The sequence below is a fragment of the Labrus mixtus genome, chromosome 3 (assembly GCF_963584025.1).
Source record: "Labrus mixtus chromosome 3, fLabMix1.1, whole genome shotgun sequence".
NCBI lineage: Eukaryota > Metazoa > Chordata > Actinopteri > Labriformes > Labridae > Labrus > Labrus mixtus.
The window spans coordinates 24,751,632-24,765,875 of NC_083614.1; the positions used below are offsets into that span (position 1 = coordinate 24,751,632).

Genomic DNA, 14,244 nt, shown 5'->3' on the forward strand with positions numbered 1-14,244 from the left:
TATCATGTTAGAGAGGCATCCTAAGGACACTTTTAATACTTTTCTTAGCATTATAGAAGCAGTGGAATGAATGTCCAGGGAAGTCATACCTTTAAACTTCAGACAGGAAGAGATTTTGCATTGAACCTTGGCTAATAGAAAAATAATAATATGTAGTTGAAAACACATTTTGTATCATTCATGATTAATTATAGATTCACTGTTGGTTCAATTCTGCACAATCTGCAGCAGTCTGGTTTAGTGAGCAAAGCAGAAACTGTCAAAAAGTTAAAAAAAAATAATAATAATAAATGTGTAAGACAAGGCAAACGTATCTACTAGATCATATAATGGTCCAAAGTTATACTTCATATTTTGATTTCTAATTAAAAACAATAGACAGCATTCCCAGCCATACAGAGAGTGTTTTTCTATTTAAAAATCATGGACGCTCGCTGTGGACAAAACAGGAAAGGACTGTGAGTGACGAGGAATGGGTGGGGATGACTTTCTGAGTGTTTTCCACTGACTTCATTCATCACAACAAACACTGTTAGGCAGACATGCAGACTGCAGCAGTGACGGACTTTCTGTTAGTTAACTGAATAACACAGAGCAGGAGGCCTGAAGAAAACATTCACTCATTCTGTTGGATGTTTACTTGAAAGCAGTGAAGCAGCTACGACAGGAACTTAATAGTCGCTGCAGGCTTCAGGATCCAGAAGTATGGAGGTCAGTATCTGCTGGAAAATGTGTCTCTTTTCATAATGAGAGCTATATGTGAAATATTTAACCATTGTAAATGATAGCAGAAAGTTTTTTGTGTTAGAGTTTTTAAGTTGTATCATGGTATTACACATTTCCATTATATGAGGGGCATCCTGTCCTCATTCGAGAAATTAACCTCTAAATCACCAGAAATGGTAAGTGTGATTGTTATCTGATGATCTATCAAATGTTTGTTTTCTTTGTAAGCATGGATTGTTACTTTTTACTGGCTGGATAAGGAATTTAGAACATTAGAAACTATCATCTGACCTCTCCAAGTCACGAGACAAGGTTTGTCAGATTTATCAGTATCAAATGTATCACATTTTCACAATAAAAAATTATATACTTTGTTCTAATGTAATGTTTTAGGAGTTTATCCGACATTCTTCCTGCTCAGCAATAGACGGTTAGGTCCACAAGAATTTGTCAGGCAGGATGTTGGGTCTCAGGATGTTTTAGTTTCCTCCTTTTCCCTGCTTAAAACAATAGCCGCTAAATACTGCGGCAACACTGTCAGGTTCAAGTGCATAACAGTCTTACTGTTAATACTTAGAGGGTTTTTTTTTTTTGGCTTAGGAGGATTATTATTTCCAGGCAACAAAAACTTACATCATGTATGGCTGACAGTATATTAGTACACATATACAGGGGCCCTAAATGGGGGAGACAAATAAGGAGGATTCTGAGTGAGGCAGGAGCCAAAAACAAAACGTAAAACATCATTTAAATTTTTTTCATCGGGGCACCAAATCCCTACTGGAACCCCTATATGTGAGTATATTTGAAGGGGTAAAATTGCTTTAATAAATTGTTTTTTAAAAAAGTATCTTTGACTGACAGAAGGCCTACGTCTCTGTGTACGTGCAGGATCTAGGCCTGGTTAGATGTGACAGCCTGGATACTGGGACGGGGTCTGACTGGGAGGTGATGGCCCCGATAGACCATTTGACCCTTGACCACGAGGGCTCTGAACCAGCAGCATACCTGGAGCCTTCGCAAGCAGAACTGGCACAGTGTGAGGCAGAAGTGGGAACACTGCTCAACATCATCGCTGAACTGAACAAGAAGATGGGCTCTTTAAAAGCTCCAAGGTAACCTTATTGAACTAATCTGATGTGGAATAACCTACATTTAAAAAAATGCCACAGTGTTGTATCCCATTGATACCGAATATATAAAACATAGTGGTATTTAATGCAAAACTTAGTTCTGCTTGTACTCTGCAGTGAATCAGGGGATCTGAGACCCCCAGGACCACCTGGGCCTCTAGTTCCTGACCTTTTGTCCCACAGACTGGCTAGAAGCAGCCCAGAGAGGACCACTGCATATGCAAGCAGCCGAACAAAAGGTTATCTTAACATTTTTAAAATTGAACATTTCTATCTAACCATGTGTTTTCAATGAAAGAGCTTATCTCATCTTGTATAATATAAATGATCCCTCACTTTAACTTGAGGCATTGCATCTTTGCTTTTTTTTCCCCACAAGGGGGCAGTAGTGTAATGTGGAGTAAACTGCAGGAGGTTTTATCTTCAGTGGAGACCTCCATCAGCTGCAAGCGGTCCTGGGCAGCCCCCATCACAGCTTTGGACCAGGACAAGCACAGAGAGCATCTAAGGGCGGCCCAGGAAAGCAGGGTGAAGGCCACTGAGGTAGTGAATTGTCTCAAATTACTTAGACTTTATTTTTAATATATTTGAATATTTTTAGAGCTTTAAATATCAATTATAACATTTTTTCTGAAAACTTCAGAAAATAATAAAGGTTCTAGCTAATGTGGAGTAGAAGAAAACTTGATTCCTAACCATTTCAAAAGATGCCTAACATTGTTTTATTGACTAGAGTTTTGATAATTTATTGTACAGTATATACTGTGGACTTCCACCAGCCTCTCAAATAATTTTGTCTCTCTGAATGCAGATATTAGAGGACATGGAAAAAGTGTTCGGGATTTCATGCCCGTCAGGCCCGTCAAAAGACCAGAATCAGGATTACAAACTGGATCTGGAGAAGCATGACTCTGCTGTCCGAAGCAGCCTTCAGGGTCACCAGGAGGAGCAGCAGAGAGCACAAAGCTCCATCGGTCAGATGGAGGAGGAGAGGAGCAAGGTTGGAGAAACTGTGTTTTAATCTTATTTAATTAAATGCCAAAAACATCGAGGAGTTTAGAAGCTGTGAGTAAATAAATAAACATAATTCTGAGATGACTTTGTGACTTCTATGTATGAAGCTCAAGGTTAGATTTAGAGACAGAGTCAGCATGATGATCTACATTTGATGCTCATTGTTTTTCATACGAATAATGTAATACACACCATGTGATTGATTCTGAACATCATTACACAATGGAGATAAACGTAGTCTTGTTTTAAAGAAAGGAACACATTTTATCCATGTGTAAAAATTGTGTGTATGGACGAGATTAAATGTCAAGAACACACACTGATCAAAAAAACGATTTCTCTTGTGTTTAAGCTGGTTGGTCTCCATAAATCCTGGAGGTCGGGGAGTCTCTCTCCCTCCTACAGATCCCACACTGGGCCTCTCAGTCCAGACTGGGCCTCTCCGCCATTCCCTGGTTCACCTTTACAGAGCAGAAGAACTTCCAGAGCTGTAACCCCTCTGTCCCTGGGTGGAGATGGTTCTCCTCTGGGCTCTGTTCACTCATTCAGTCCTTGTCCGAGCCCTGTCAGCTCAGAGTCAGAGATTGAAAGACTCAACAGGTGAGACTGAGGAGCAGATTAATAAGCTACAGCTCACCGTCGAACACATACAGTATGTTATACTTTATTGAAAAGGTGCATTCTGTTGAAAAAACTCTTTCACACAATAAACATTGTAAATGAGTCAAAGGTCAAAAAACACATTCACATTTCTGAATAACAATTTTTTGAATAACCATTTCTGCCTCAACTAATCATATCTACATTAACTACAACCAGTGGATATACTGATGTTACTTCCCTGTGTACAGCACAGGGGCGTGTCCAGAGGGGTGGCATGGGGCCCCCTTGAATTCAGTTTGGCCACCCCAAAATCCTAAACTATGATTGCCTATTTGACTTATCAGAGGCGGGACTTTCAGAGACCAGAATTTGCAAGTAACGCCCTCTCTAACTTGCAATGAACTAACAATAAATGTATTTTTGTTAAGTTAGACAGTGTGCAAGAGTTCGCATGCATTTTTTAAAGTACTTGTGAGTTTGGACATACATCCAAAGTCATCAAAGAATTAAGCAAAGATTTATGTGTTGCCATTCTCTTGTGTTAGTTAAAAGAAGATATGATCAGTGGAGGTAGAAAGCGTAAATAAATCAAATGTATTAGTGTGTGCACACATAAAACTTCATGCCACCTTTATAATAGTCAATGCCCCAGGTTGGGCCTTTGTTTTTTTGTAATAAAATAACACAAGTTTCAGCAACAAACATCTTACATGCCTGATTTTTTAAGGACTTAAAAAAGTGTATCTCCAAAAGTTACAGTTTAAAGTAAGACACAACAATGCACTGAAATGCCACAGAAACTACAAGCATCCTGTTTCGACATAGCCCAATAAGAGATCTTAAACACAAGTAACATAAGTCCTGATGAAGGAGATAATAGTTTGGGGAAGGTTTAAGTATTTTTCAGTTTAGATAGTTAGCTCTTTCTACAATTCCAAAGGTGCCCCTCAAGTTTTTTGCGAAGACCCTCCTCATCCTCTCCCCTCTCCTCTCAGGTGCATCGAGAGGCTGAAGGCCAGAAATGAGCGTCTGACTGCAGCTCTGGAGCGAAGGAAGGGAGAGTCAGAGCAGATCAGTGTTAAACTGAACAGACTAGAGGCTGACTGCTGTGCTCTGCAGACGGCTCTAAAATACAGGTACACTCCTGTCACACAAGCCCAAAGGCCTGTCTGCACTCATGCTGTTTGCCAGTAACCTTGTGAGACGTGTCAAAATAATGGCCTTGCACATGCAGCATAGTCATCTAAAAGTATTATTCAAGGATGTTATGATCAAGGGAGGTCATTTTTTTTGTCTTTGTGGTTGTGATTGACAGCGAGGAGTGTGAAGAGGCCTACAGCGAACTGCTGTCGATTTATGACTCCAAGAAGCAGCAAAGCATTCCAGACTCAGCAGGTGCTTGAATACCATGTTTTAATACCCAGTGTTCGCATTCACTTACATGTACAGCATGTATGTACGTCATTCACACACACACACACACACACACACACACACACACACACACACACACACACACACACACACACACACACACACACACACACACACACACACACACACACACACACAGTCGGGCTCACAGTTTTTCCTCTCTTCAGAGAAAGTCGTTGACATGCAGCAGCCCGACAGTCCATCAGATCAGCTCAGGAAAATGGGAACTGAGGAGCTGTCCACCTCCTTCTCAACAGCAGGGGGAATAGAGGAGGCGCAAACACAGAGCCACACAGGACAGAGGTGATGTTTTAAAGTGCTCTTTGTACATTCACGCATAGGTGGAAATGAAACATGTGTAAATGATTGAGAGAGATTAGATTGACGGACGAAAGGAAAGTTGAGCGATATTGCATTCGAAGTCATGACACAGCAGCAAGGATCCCCATGATGTTGATTTAATGTATTAAAAGCTACCTGGGGTGACTCAATGTAGTGTGAAAATGATTAATAACGCCTGATCACGCCATCTAACCCTCACAGGATCGCTGAGCAGGTGGAGCGGGAAGCTTTTCTCCTTCAGCAAATTGAGCGCCTGAAGAGGGACCGTGCAGCCATTTGTCCACCAAAGCAAAGTCCAAGAGATGAGGCCAAAATGAGCCCTGAAGTTGGTCACCTGGCTGGAATGAGAGGGGCACCTGTGACGAAAGAAAGCGCCAGACCTCAAGATGCGAAGAAAGAGAAGGCTTCACTCTTCTATGAACTCATTTCTGTCAGGGTAGGAGCTGTGTGTCTTCATGTATGATTCAAAAAATAACTAAATCCTGTCACATAGGCGCCATAAAGTAAAGATGTCTCCAAACAAAAATACTTATTCCAAAAAGTTATGAGATAAAGATTCCTCTAAGCTCACAACATAAAAACACAGGGTTTGGATTGAATACCGGTACATGGTCATTTTTGGGAAAATGCTGACAAACCTGCTACTCATAGATTGAGAGGAGTCAGACAGCCCTAAGAGACCTCAATATTATAGAAAATCATTAACAGGAATAGTTGGACATTTAGAAAAAAAAAGACTGGGTTTTTTAATAGATGAGAAAAACTCCAGATGTTGCTTCTGATGTTGATTATCCCCAAAGCTTGCTGTTTCACTTGTCACATAAAACACATGATGAAGAGCATTATTCAATAATCTGTATGAGAAAGTTTAATGTTTTCCTTTGAGAAGAGCCAGGCTAGCTGTTCCCTCCGTTTCCACTCTTTGTGGAAGGTAAACACAAAGAGCAAAAAATATTCAGTCCACTATTTTCTGATAAGAACATCACGAGCAAGCATTAGTCACATGACACATGTCTGATATCTCATTGTATTGCTCACTAAAACATGATTGTGTCTAGGCCTATAGGTTGTAGTTAATGAATGAAAAATGGCTTAACCTCCAACCACAGCATCTAATCTAAAACCTATGAGATATGAAAATGTCGTCATGGTGTTCCTTTACCACTAATGTAGTAGGTATTTTGTTACACTTAAATGATCTGTCTTTGTTCAACTCTAAAACTCTGGTTTATGTTTTTTCTTTGTAAAATCAGGAGGAGATGTCAGATCTGCGAGCTCTAATCCGTCTCAAAGAGAAAGAACTGAGATGTCTGGAGTGGAGTTTGATGGCCCAGAAGGCGCAGGAAGCAGCCGGAGCTTTTGTTCCAGAAAGCCTCCAAGAGGAGCCGGAGGATCGTACAGCCGAACAACAGGTAGCATAAACCCTTACAGCAGCAACAGGGACTTTTTTTTTTTTTTAAATTTTCAAATCATACAGAGCCAAGGTGAAACCAGCAAGAGGGAGCAGGACGATGGTCTACTGTGGCAGACCCGATTCAAATCTGGATGTCCCACACGGGAAATCACACGTCTACAAATGCAGAATCCCTCCAGGCCAAGAGAAAGATATTTTGGTTTCACAAGGTCTTCTGCTGGGCTGTCCTGCCGCTGCAGCACAGATTCATACCACACACACCTCTGTCGTTGTCAAATACGAGAGAACTGAACAGCTACTAAAGGTTAACACAGCTTGGGAAGTTTATGTGGTCTTTGAAACAATGGAGGTGAAAATGTCCCTAGAAAGCTGCCGTATTTCTTTCTAATGGTTTCAAAGTTTATCTAAATCCACATGGTTGACAAAAAAAACATGTCTTTGTCCAAAACTGATCTAAGAGACTTAATTTCTGTTGACAGTTTGAACTATTTTCCAGTGAATCAGAAAGTGAGATCTGGTTTAAATGTAATCTAATCGGCTCAAATTTAGTGAAATAGTGTCGCCGCTGAGACAATTTGTCAAATTCAACACAATGCTGAAGCTGTGCAGCGTGTGGCCATCTTGCTCGAAGAAAAAGATAGAACTATTACGACCATGTGTAGGGAGCTCAAAATTTCAGCTGTTTAAGAATTTCACACATGCGCACAGTTCTGCGACTAAAATAAATAACTCAACAACAATATTTAACAAGTTTAGTCAGCGCTCCACACAGTGAGGCATTCAGATTATTCCTTAAACACAAGTACTGGATCACTGTTTGCTATTTACTGATATCTAACACAAAGGTGTCAGTATCGATATCAAGTCTGAAAAAGTCAAATCAGTGCATCTATCCCGATCTTTAGATCAGTTTTTCTCAAACTATGGGTTACGTCTCTGCAATGATAGGTTTATGTGGCAGTCTCAAGATAATTTACAAAATGAGCAATAGATAAAAAAAAACGCATTCATGCTTCACAAAAGTAGACCTTATTCCCACGTTGACCTCTCCAGGCCTTTAAAACACATCTAAATGTATCACAGACACAAAGCCGTACACAACACTGCTCTGCTTGAGAAGGTCAAAAGCTACAGTGCTCCAGGCATGACTGCTTAGATAACGTGGTATAACATGTACATTTCAACAGAACCGAAAAGGAGCTAAAAGTATAATCGTTCCTGAATGTGATGTTTCAGAGGCTCTGTGAAAATGCAGCTAACCTGGGCAGTGTCGGGGACATCGCCAGCCCTCGGTCCAGACCCATCCTGAAAGAGCTGCAGGCGGTTCTGCAAAGGTGAGACATTGTCATCTCACTAGACTTAACACGGAAAAACCTGGTGATTTAATTAACGTCATTCCACCTGAATAAGTCTTGGTATTCAGAAAAGAAAAAAGAAAAGAAAAAGGTACCTGATAAATGTTTCATTGTAAAAAAAGAATCATTCACACATCGGCCTGTTTTTTTTTTTTCTTTCTTCTGTTGCTTAAGAAGACACTTAGGAGCATCTTTTTCACTACTGAGCTTGAGTCGTGTGCTTCTACATAAATCACTGTTGTTAACACTCTGCTTCACATTTACTCTAAAGTCAACTACACATCATGAGACACTTCTGATTCTTTGCTTTGACCTTATATGATTTCTAATAGGATACGTCATCAGTGCCTGAAGCTTTATGAGTATACAACAACAAGATGGTCTCAGTTTTGTTTTATTTCATCTTATTTTTAGGGAACAAGCTCTCAAAAAGAGACTGGCGTTAGTCCAGGACTCCCTAAACAGCGCTCTGACAGACAGCACCTCTCACAGGAGAGACAATGGGGAGCACTTTGCTCGGCTAACGCAAGCTCACAGGTAGGTAGGAAAAGAAAGTCTGAATGTCAATGTCTGTGGTTATTACTTTTCTGAATCTAAAACCAAAGCAGTAAACGTATGTTTGTTGGTTTAATCTTTTTCAGCAAAGCCTTGAGTTCGTATCGGCAGATTCGAAGAAAGTATCGGGAGCAGGTTTGGAGGCTGGAGCAGAAAGTGGCGGCGATGATGGAGAGTCACCAACAGCAGAGTGAAGCCCAGAAAGCTGCGGGGGAGGCAATGGAGTGGAGGAGGGAAGAGACTGTTCTGTGATCATTCAGTTAAATACACTTTTTTACAATTTATTATCAACTACAACGCACCTTCCTTCAGAATTTAAACAACTTGTATATTTTAGTTTTCTCATTTTTTTACAGCATACCTACAGAAAGCTCGTCATACCAGTAGCCTTAGATGTGATTTGTTTATATTATTATACATATTAGTGTGCCAAAATGCTAAGCTAAGATGGTTTGTATAGACCATTTAATGTTTGACCACAGTGATGACATGTTTTGTGGGCGGAGCCAAACTGGTGGCACAATGTTAGCTAGCAGTGTTGAATATGCTGATGATACTCCGGCAGAACCGGCTTATGAGGACCATTGTGTACCATCAAAATAATGTTAAACATATTTCTACAGCGCTCGCTTCCAGAATACCAGAATTTATCAGTACATGCATGAGTTTGGACTGCAGAGGTAGAACAGGAAACGGACAAGAAGTTTTCTCCCACCATTTGCATTTGCCAGTTATATAGTGTTACTGTACATCGTCATGCCTCAATAAAAACACTACGTCCAAACTAAAGACAAACTGAACACAAACAAATCTATTGACGTATACAGTTCTGTTCTGTCACAACGTTGAATACTGAGATTTATCAGATGCTTTTGTGTATTAAAGACCAACGTAATGCCTAGCCAGCCACAAGGACATAATACTCAGCTAGACGTGCATTTTGCTACTATGAGCTTCCTCGACGACAGCATGTCCTTGTTCTGACCTCCAACAGCAAAATAAGTAATTCTTTCTCTTAAACCAAGGATCTTGTTTGCTCTTTGTGTCTCTCTCCACTTGGTCTCGCTGTTTTTCTGCCACAAGCAACTGATGTGACGTACATTTGAGGTAGACTCCACATTGGTCTGTTGTAAACATTTATCTCCGTACCACAGGAAAACATTGTTAATGTGAGCATGTGATCATTCTGACATTAGCATTAAGGTAAAAGCGCAGATTTACCAAAGTAGCGCATCATATAGCTGCTAGCATTAATTCTAAAATAGACTGCATACTTGAGGGTAATCTAAAATGTAATATATGTTTTTGGATGACAACCCTGGTCATCATGTGTACCCATGTAACAACATGTACCCAATAAATTACAACAAAAAACTTTTCTTTGTGTTCTTATATGAAAATCAAGTTATGTTCAAGTAAACAAAATTGGATGTGAGCTTACACAAGCTTAATAAACCAATTAAAAATAAAATCCACCAACCTTCAACATTAATATAATCAGAGCTAGCTAACCAAGAGGATGTAAACGAACCATTTTGACCTCATCTATTTGTTTTGTGACTTGTCACTTTCAAATCATGTTTTAATGTTCAAATGATTTTCATCCTGCCATCCCCTGACTGTTTAAATATGTCATATGAAATGTGTTGTGATGCAGAAGCTTGAAGTTCTGTTTCATCGCATCTTTTCCAAGATATGTTAATAACAAGTTATATATTCACTTACTTCCTGTAAGGAGGTGTACTTGATCTGTTTTTCATCTTTTTGATCCGGCAGTCCATCATTGACATCTACAGCGGTCCTTTCAGGCATTCATTGGCTCTTCAGAGGTAAATATAGATATGTAGGGCGGTGGTACATGGAAAACATTGTCAGATGTGCCTTTTCAACTATTGTGAGAATTACTAATAAACTAAACAGGATTCCAAAGCTTAACATTTCTAATAGGAGTCACACATCATAAGACACATGCCTTGTTTCAAAGAAACAGCTGCCATGCCATCATGAATGTGTAAGGTTGACTCAAGGACTGAATCCACCGAGGACCTCGGGACTGACCTCGAGAGCGCACATGTCTTTTTTCCCGCACAGGCCGACTCTATAAAGCTGCTCCCAGCCGGCCGTTCTGTCAGGACAAAGCGATGAGAAGGGGGGATGGGGGGCCCGGGACAATGGCAACGCATGATGTGCACACAAAATATACGACCAGCCCATTACTCTTCTGAACAGTTTGATATTCCTCTTCATCTCACTCTCTACACACTTCCCTGTTTCCAATTAGAAACATTATTTCACATCAATTTCTTGAAGCTGTGCAAATGTTTTTTTTTTTTTTATCCATCTTGGGGATTTTGGTCTCAAATTTAACATACTAGTTGACGTGTTCCTTCATACAAAGAGAATATTGAATATTGCAATTATATTCTTTCGGTTCCTGCTGCTGTAAATATGAATTATTCTATGACATTTGACTGCAACCAAAGAAACTACAGTACCTAGCTGGTTTAGTGAATTACTTGCTTTTGTGAAAGATAAAGATAGATTAAGGAGTAATGAGGGGGCTTGTGGATTACAAAGAAAAAGAAGTCAGACAGTATTTAGATGACAGTTAACAACTTAACAAACATGTGGAGGGCTCTGTGTCACTGCTCAGATCTATTTCTGAGAAAATGTTGAAAGACATTATGGGAATGCTCTGTGCTGTGAATGAAGGGAACAGTAGAAGATATACTTCTACTCAACACAAACAATTGGTGTAAAGTTGATCCGCTTGGAAAAGATTATTTAGATAAATTTGATTATAATTCCACTGCAAAAATATTAGTATAAAGGCATACGTCCCGAATATGGATCTCTTAAGATGTAAATAAATTAAACTAAATCAGTGAAAACATCTAGAAATGAAGGTAAATCAGACAATATGAGTTTTTGTATTTGGGTGACCTGACCATTTAAAAACTCCGCTCATTCTCACCTTCTCTTCACAGCCATCCTTTGCTCTTTACTTCTCACTCAAACCACCATTTCTCATCCTTCAGCCTCCATCTCTTCACCTCACTCATCTCTCAATCATCGCTGTCCCCTCTTCCCCCCTCCAGCCGACCTCGTGTCCTGACCCACCATGGCCGGTCAGCTGCAGCTGTGACCGGCGGTCAGGAGGTTAAGGCAAAGGTTGAGAGTCACACCCACCGGGTCACAACGATGCCTGGCTGTTGTGTTAGCCAGTGAATGGAGAGTTCAGAGTGCCAGACGAGGTGGCGAGCCCCTGACGCCCTGACTCTTGCCTAAGGTTGCCCTTTCCCGAGCAGAGGTCACCGCAGAGGGCCGGTCCTTGCCGCTCCCCCAATACCTCCAGGTCATCCTTGCTATTGTTGTAATAGCTGCCATTAGAGCAGATGATACAATTATCGCTCCATTTTGTTTCGGCTCTCTGTAAGATCTATGGTAAGCTTCTGACTTCATCAAAGGTTTTTTTAGATGACATGATTGTCGTAACCTTTGGGTGACTCTATAAACCCTCTATTACAAGTTAAAATCATAGGCAAGAAAAAGTGTGTATTACAATTAAAACTGAATATTGGTAGAATTTATTAACATATACTCCAATAAAACTGTTAATTTAACTGATAAATCAGTAGTCCAATCATTGTATTTTACTGTTGTGGTTTGCTGGGAAGGAGCTTAAATAACAATATAAATCATTAGGAAGTATTACTTGCGCCACCAAAATGTTATGGTTTAGGGTCAAGCTCTTCCTTTAAGAATTCTTTATGAAATTTGTCCTTTGCAAAACAATTTGTAACGTCTGTATAATGTCAAATAAATGTAAAAAAGTGGAGTATAAAGCACACAGAATGCTAGTCTCAAGAAAGTGCACCTACTGAAGTAACTCCCTTTGCATCTTTGATTCATACAGTGGGGTTGTGTTTTGATGAGGAGATGATTCAAAGTTGCAATACCGCACTTTCAAAATTCACTATTACAAAAAAATGCTCTATTAAAAATTATAAATGAGAAAACTACCTACCAAATCTGAAAGAATTGTATGTATACCTCGTTGTCGATATAACGTGTTATTATTAGATAATTATTTGCTATATAAGAGTATGAGTAGAATTCTTGCTAATGTGGATAAATATTATACAAACATACTTCATACTTTCTAATTTAAATCAATGAAACCTTACGTTAATGTAAAAAACCCTATTGTAGTGTGAAGAAAATATGCATCAAAATACAATCTGGTAAAATTAGACTTGTGAAAAAGAGAGTTCATAAAGTGAAAAAGCCCTTGAGGTCTTGAAGTCTTTTCAGGTGCTGTAGTGACTATGCACCTATCTACAACCCAACCACCCTAAAACATGCAACGGCCTTGTTCAAGCCTGTGGATCAGGGTGTTTTTCAGTGCCTGGGAAGAAATACCGCACCATTATGAGACACCGACAGAGGCTGTCAATCAGGGTGGGGGTGGACGCAATCACACACGCAGATCAACAGGAAGGGGGTCGGTGACCCGGGGGTTTAAGGTCAACTCATTTACTCTGTGCTTCCAATCCTCATTTTAATAAGTTGTCCCTCTGTAAGCTGTATAAAGAGATCACAGCCCTGCGCGTCATCCCCATGGCCTTTCTTTCACAAAGCCATTAGCTCACCTGTCACAACCACTCCATATCCCCTCTCATATCCTCCTCCTCTATACATCTCTCTCTGAGCTCTGGGATGCTGCCAGCTGACCTGACACCTCACTCCTGAGCATTTGGACACCAGCCAGCCTGGGATGAGGTCAGGAGGAAGGGGATGCAATGCAATCGGCACAGAGAACTGCCAACATGTGACCTCAATCAAACGGCAGATCACATCCTCTTTGTGCCCTCGCCCACTCAGATGATGTCAGCAAACTGCTCAGACAAACAGGCCATCGCTACATGAAAACCTCCTAATGAAGAGGGTGACTTTGTCGCTCGAGAAACTGGGTCTAATTATGGGGATTAAATATGCAAAAGCTCCCACTGCAAGACTGCATCCAGCTTTTTTGTAGCTTCAAAGATATTATGAATGCCTGAAATCAATTCTGTATTCCTTCATCCTGGATAAGCGTTGTCATATTAAAGGTTTAAACTTATTGTAAAACTTGGCTTGCGGCTAGTTAACTTAAAAAAACCTTTGTTCTGTCTTTTGAATCAGGATGTAAGAGAGTTAAGAAGTTCAACTCGTAAATATTGTCCATGACATTTGTTTTAAAAGGCCCAAACAACACAAACAAGACTAACAGGTAAAGGTTACTGAAATAATTAACTGGCCACGCCCCTAATTATGCATAACCATCAAACTGGTGAATTGTACGAATACTGGTCATACATAGAAATGTTGCTATATACCCAAATACTTTTTTTTCGGGCTGTGAATGTGCTTATTTCTGCTTACATTTTTTTTTCGTTTTTAATAAAACCTTCTAGAGATCTACCCACTTTTGGGGCTAACTTGAAGTGGCCACTCAAAGAACTGCAGTTTTTGGCACTGCTGCGTTGAAGTGAGAGTCGTCTTCAGATCTGCCTCACCAACAATCTTCCCTCATGGCCTCTGAGTCAGTAGTCCAGTTTTTGATTTATAATTTTTTAGAATCACACAGTGGAAACAATTGCCATCAATCTGTCCAGATATATAAAAA

The 14,244-nt window shown here is 40.1% G+C and overlaps 1 protein-coding gene across 2 annotated transcripts; it reads left to right on the plus strand.

Moving 5' to 3' along the window:
- The first annotated feature begins 550 nt into the window (after positions 1–550).
- Positions 551–9,954, plus strand: ushbp1 (Usher syndrome 1C binding protein 1). 2 transcript variants are annotated; one of them, XM_061034140.1, is made up of 14 exons: positions 551–711; positions 1,618–1,841; positions 1,977–2,098; positions 2,239–2,402; positions 2,671–2,859; positions 3,226–3,473; positions 4,472–4,612; positions 4,792–4,871; positions 5,078–5,213; positions 5,454–5,688; positions 6,506–6,664; positions 7,903–8,000; positions 8,436–8,558; positions 8,663–9,954. In XM_061034140.1, exons 1-14 carry the CDS (start codon positions 706–708, stop codon positions 8,826–8,828), a joined length of 2,091 nt encoding a protein of 696 aa, XP_060890123.1. In that variant the 5' UTR covers positions 551–705; the 3' UTR covers positions 8,829–9,954. The 2 variants fall into 2 exon arrangements, with proteins under 2 accessions (XP_060890123.1, XP_060890124.1); XM_061034141.1 differs by lacking the exon at positions 551–711 and adding an exon at positions 1,044–1,521.
- The last annotated feature ends 4,290 nt before the right edge of the window (positions 9,955–14,244 follow it).

What these genes read in the sequence shown, in the direction of transcription:
- ushbp1 (XM_061034140.1), top strand. An exon ending in TGCAAGCAGCCGAACAAAAG is followed by an intron (nt 2,099 to 2,238) that starts GTTATCTTAACA and finishes TTTCCCCACAAG; the next exon opens with GGGGCAGTAGTGTAATGTGG. An exon ending in AAGCATTCCAGACTCAGCAG is followed by an intron (nt 4,872 to 5,077) that starts GTGCTTGAATAC and finishes TCCTCTCTTCAG; the next exon opens with AGAAAGTCGTTGACATGCAG.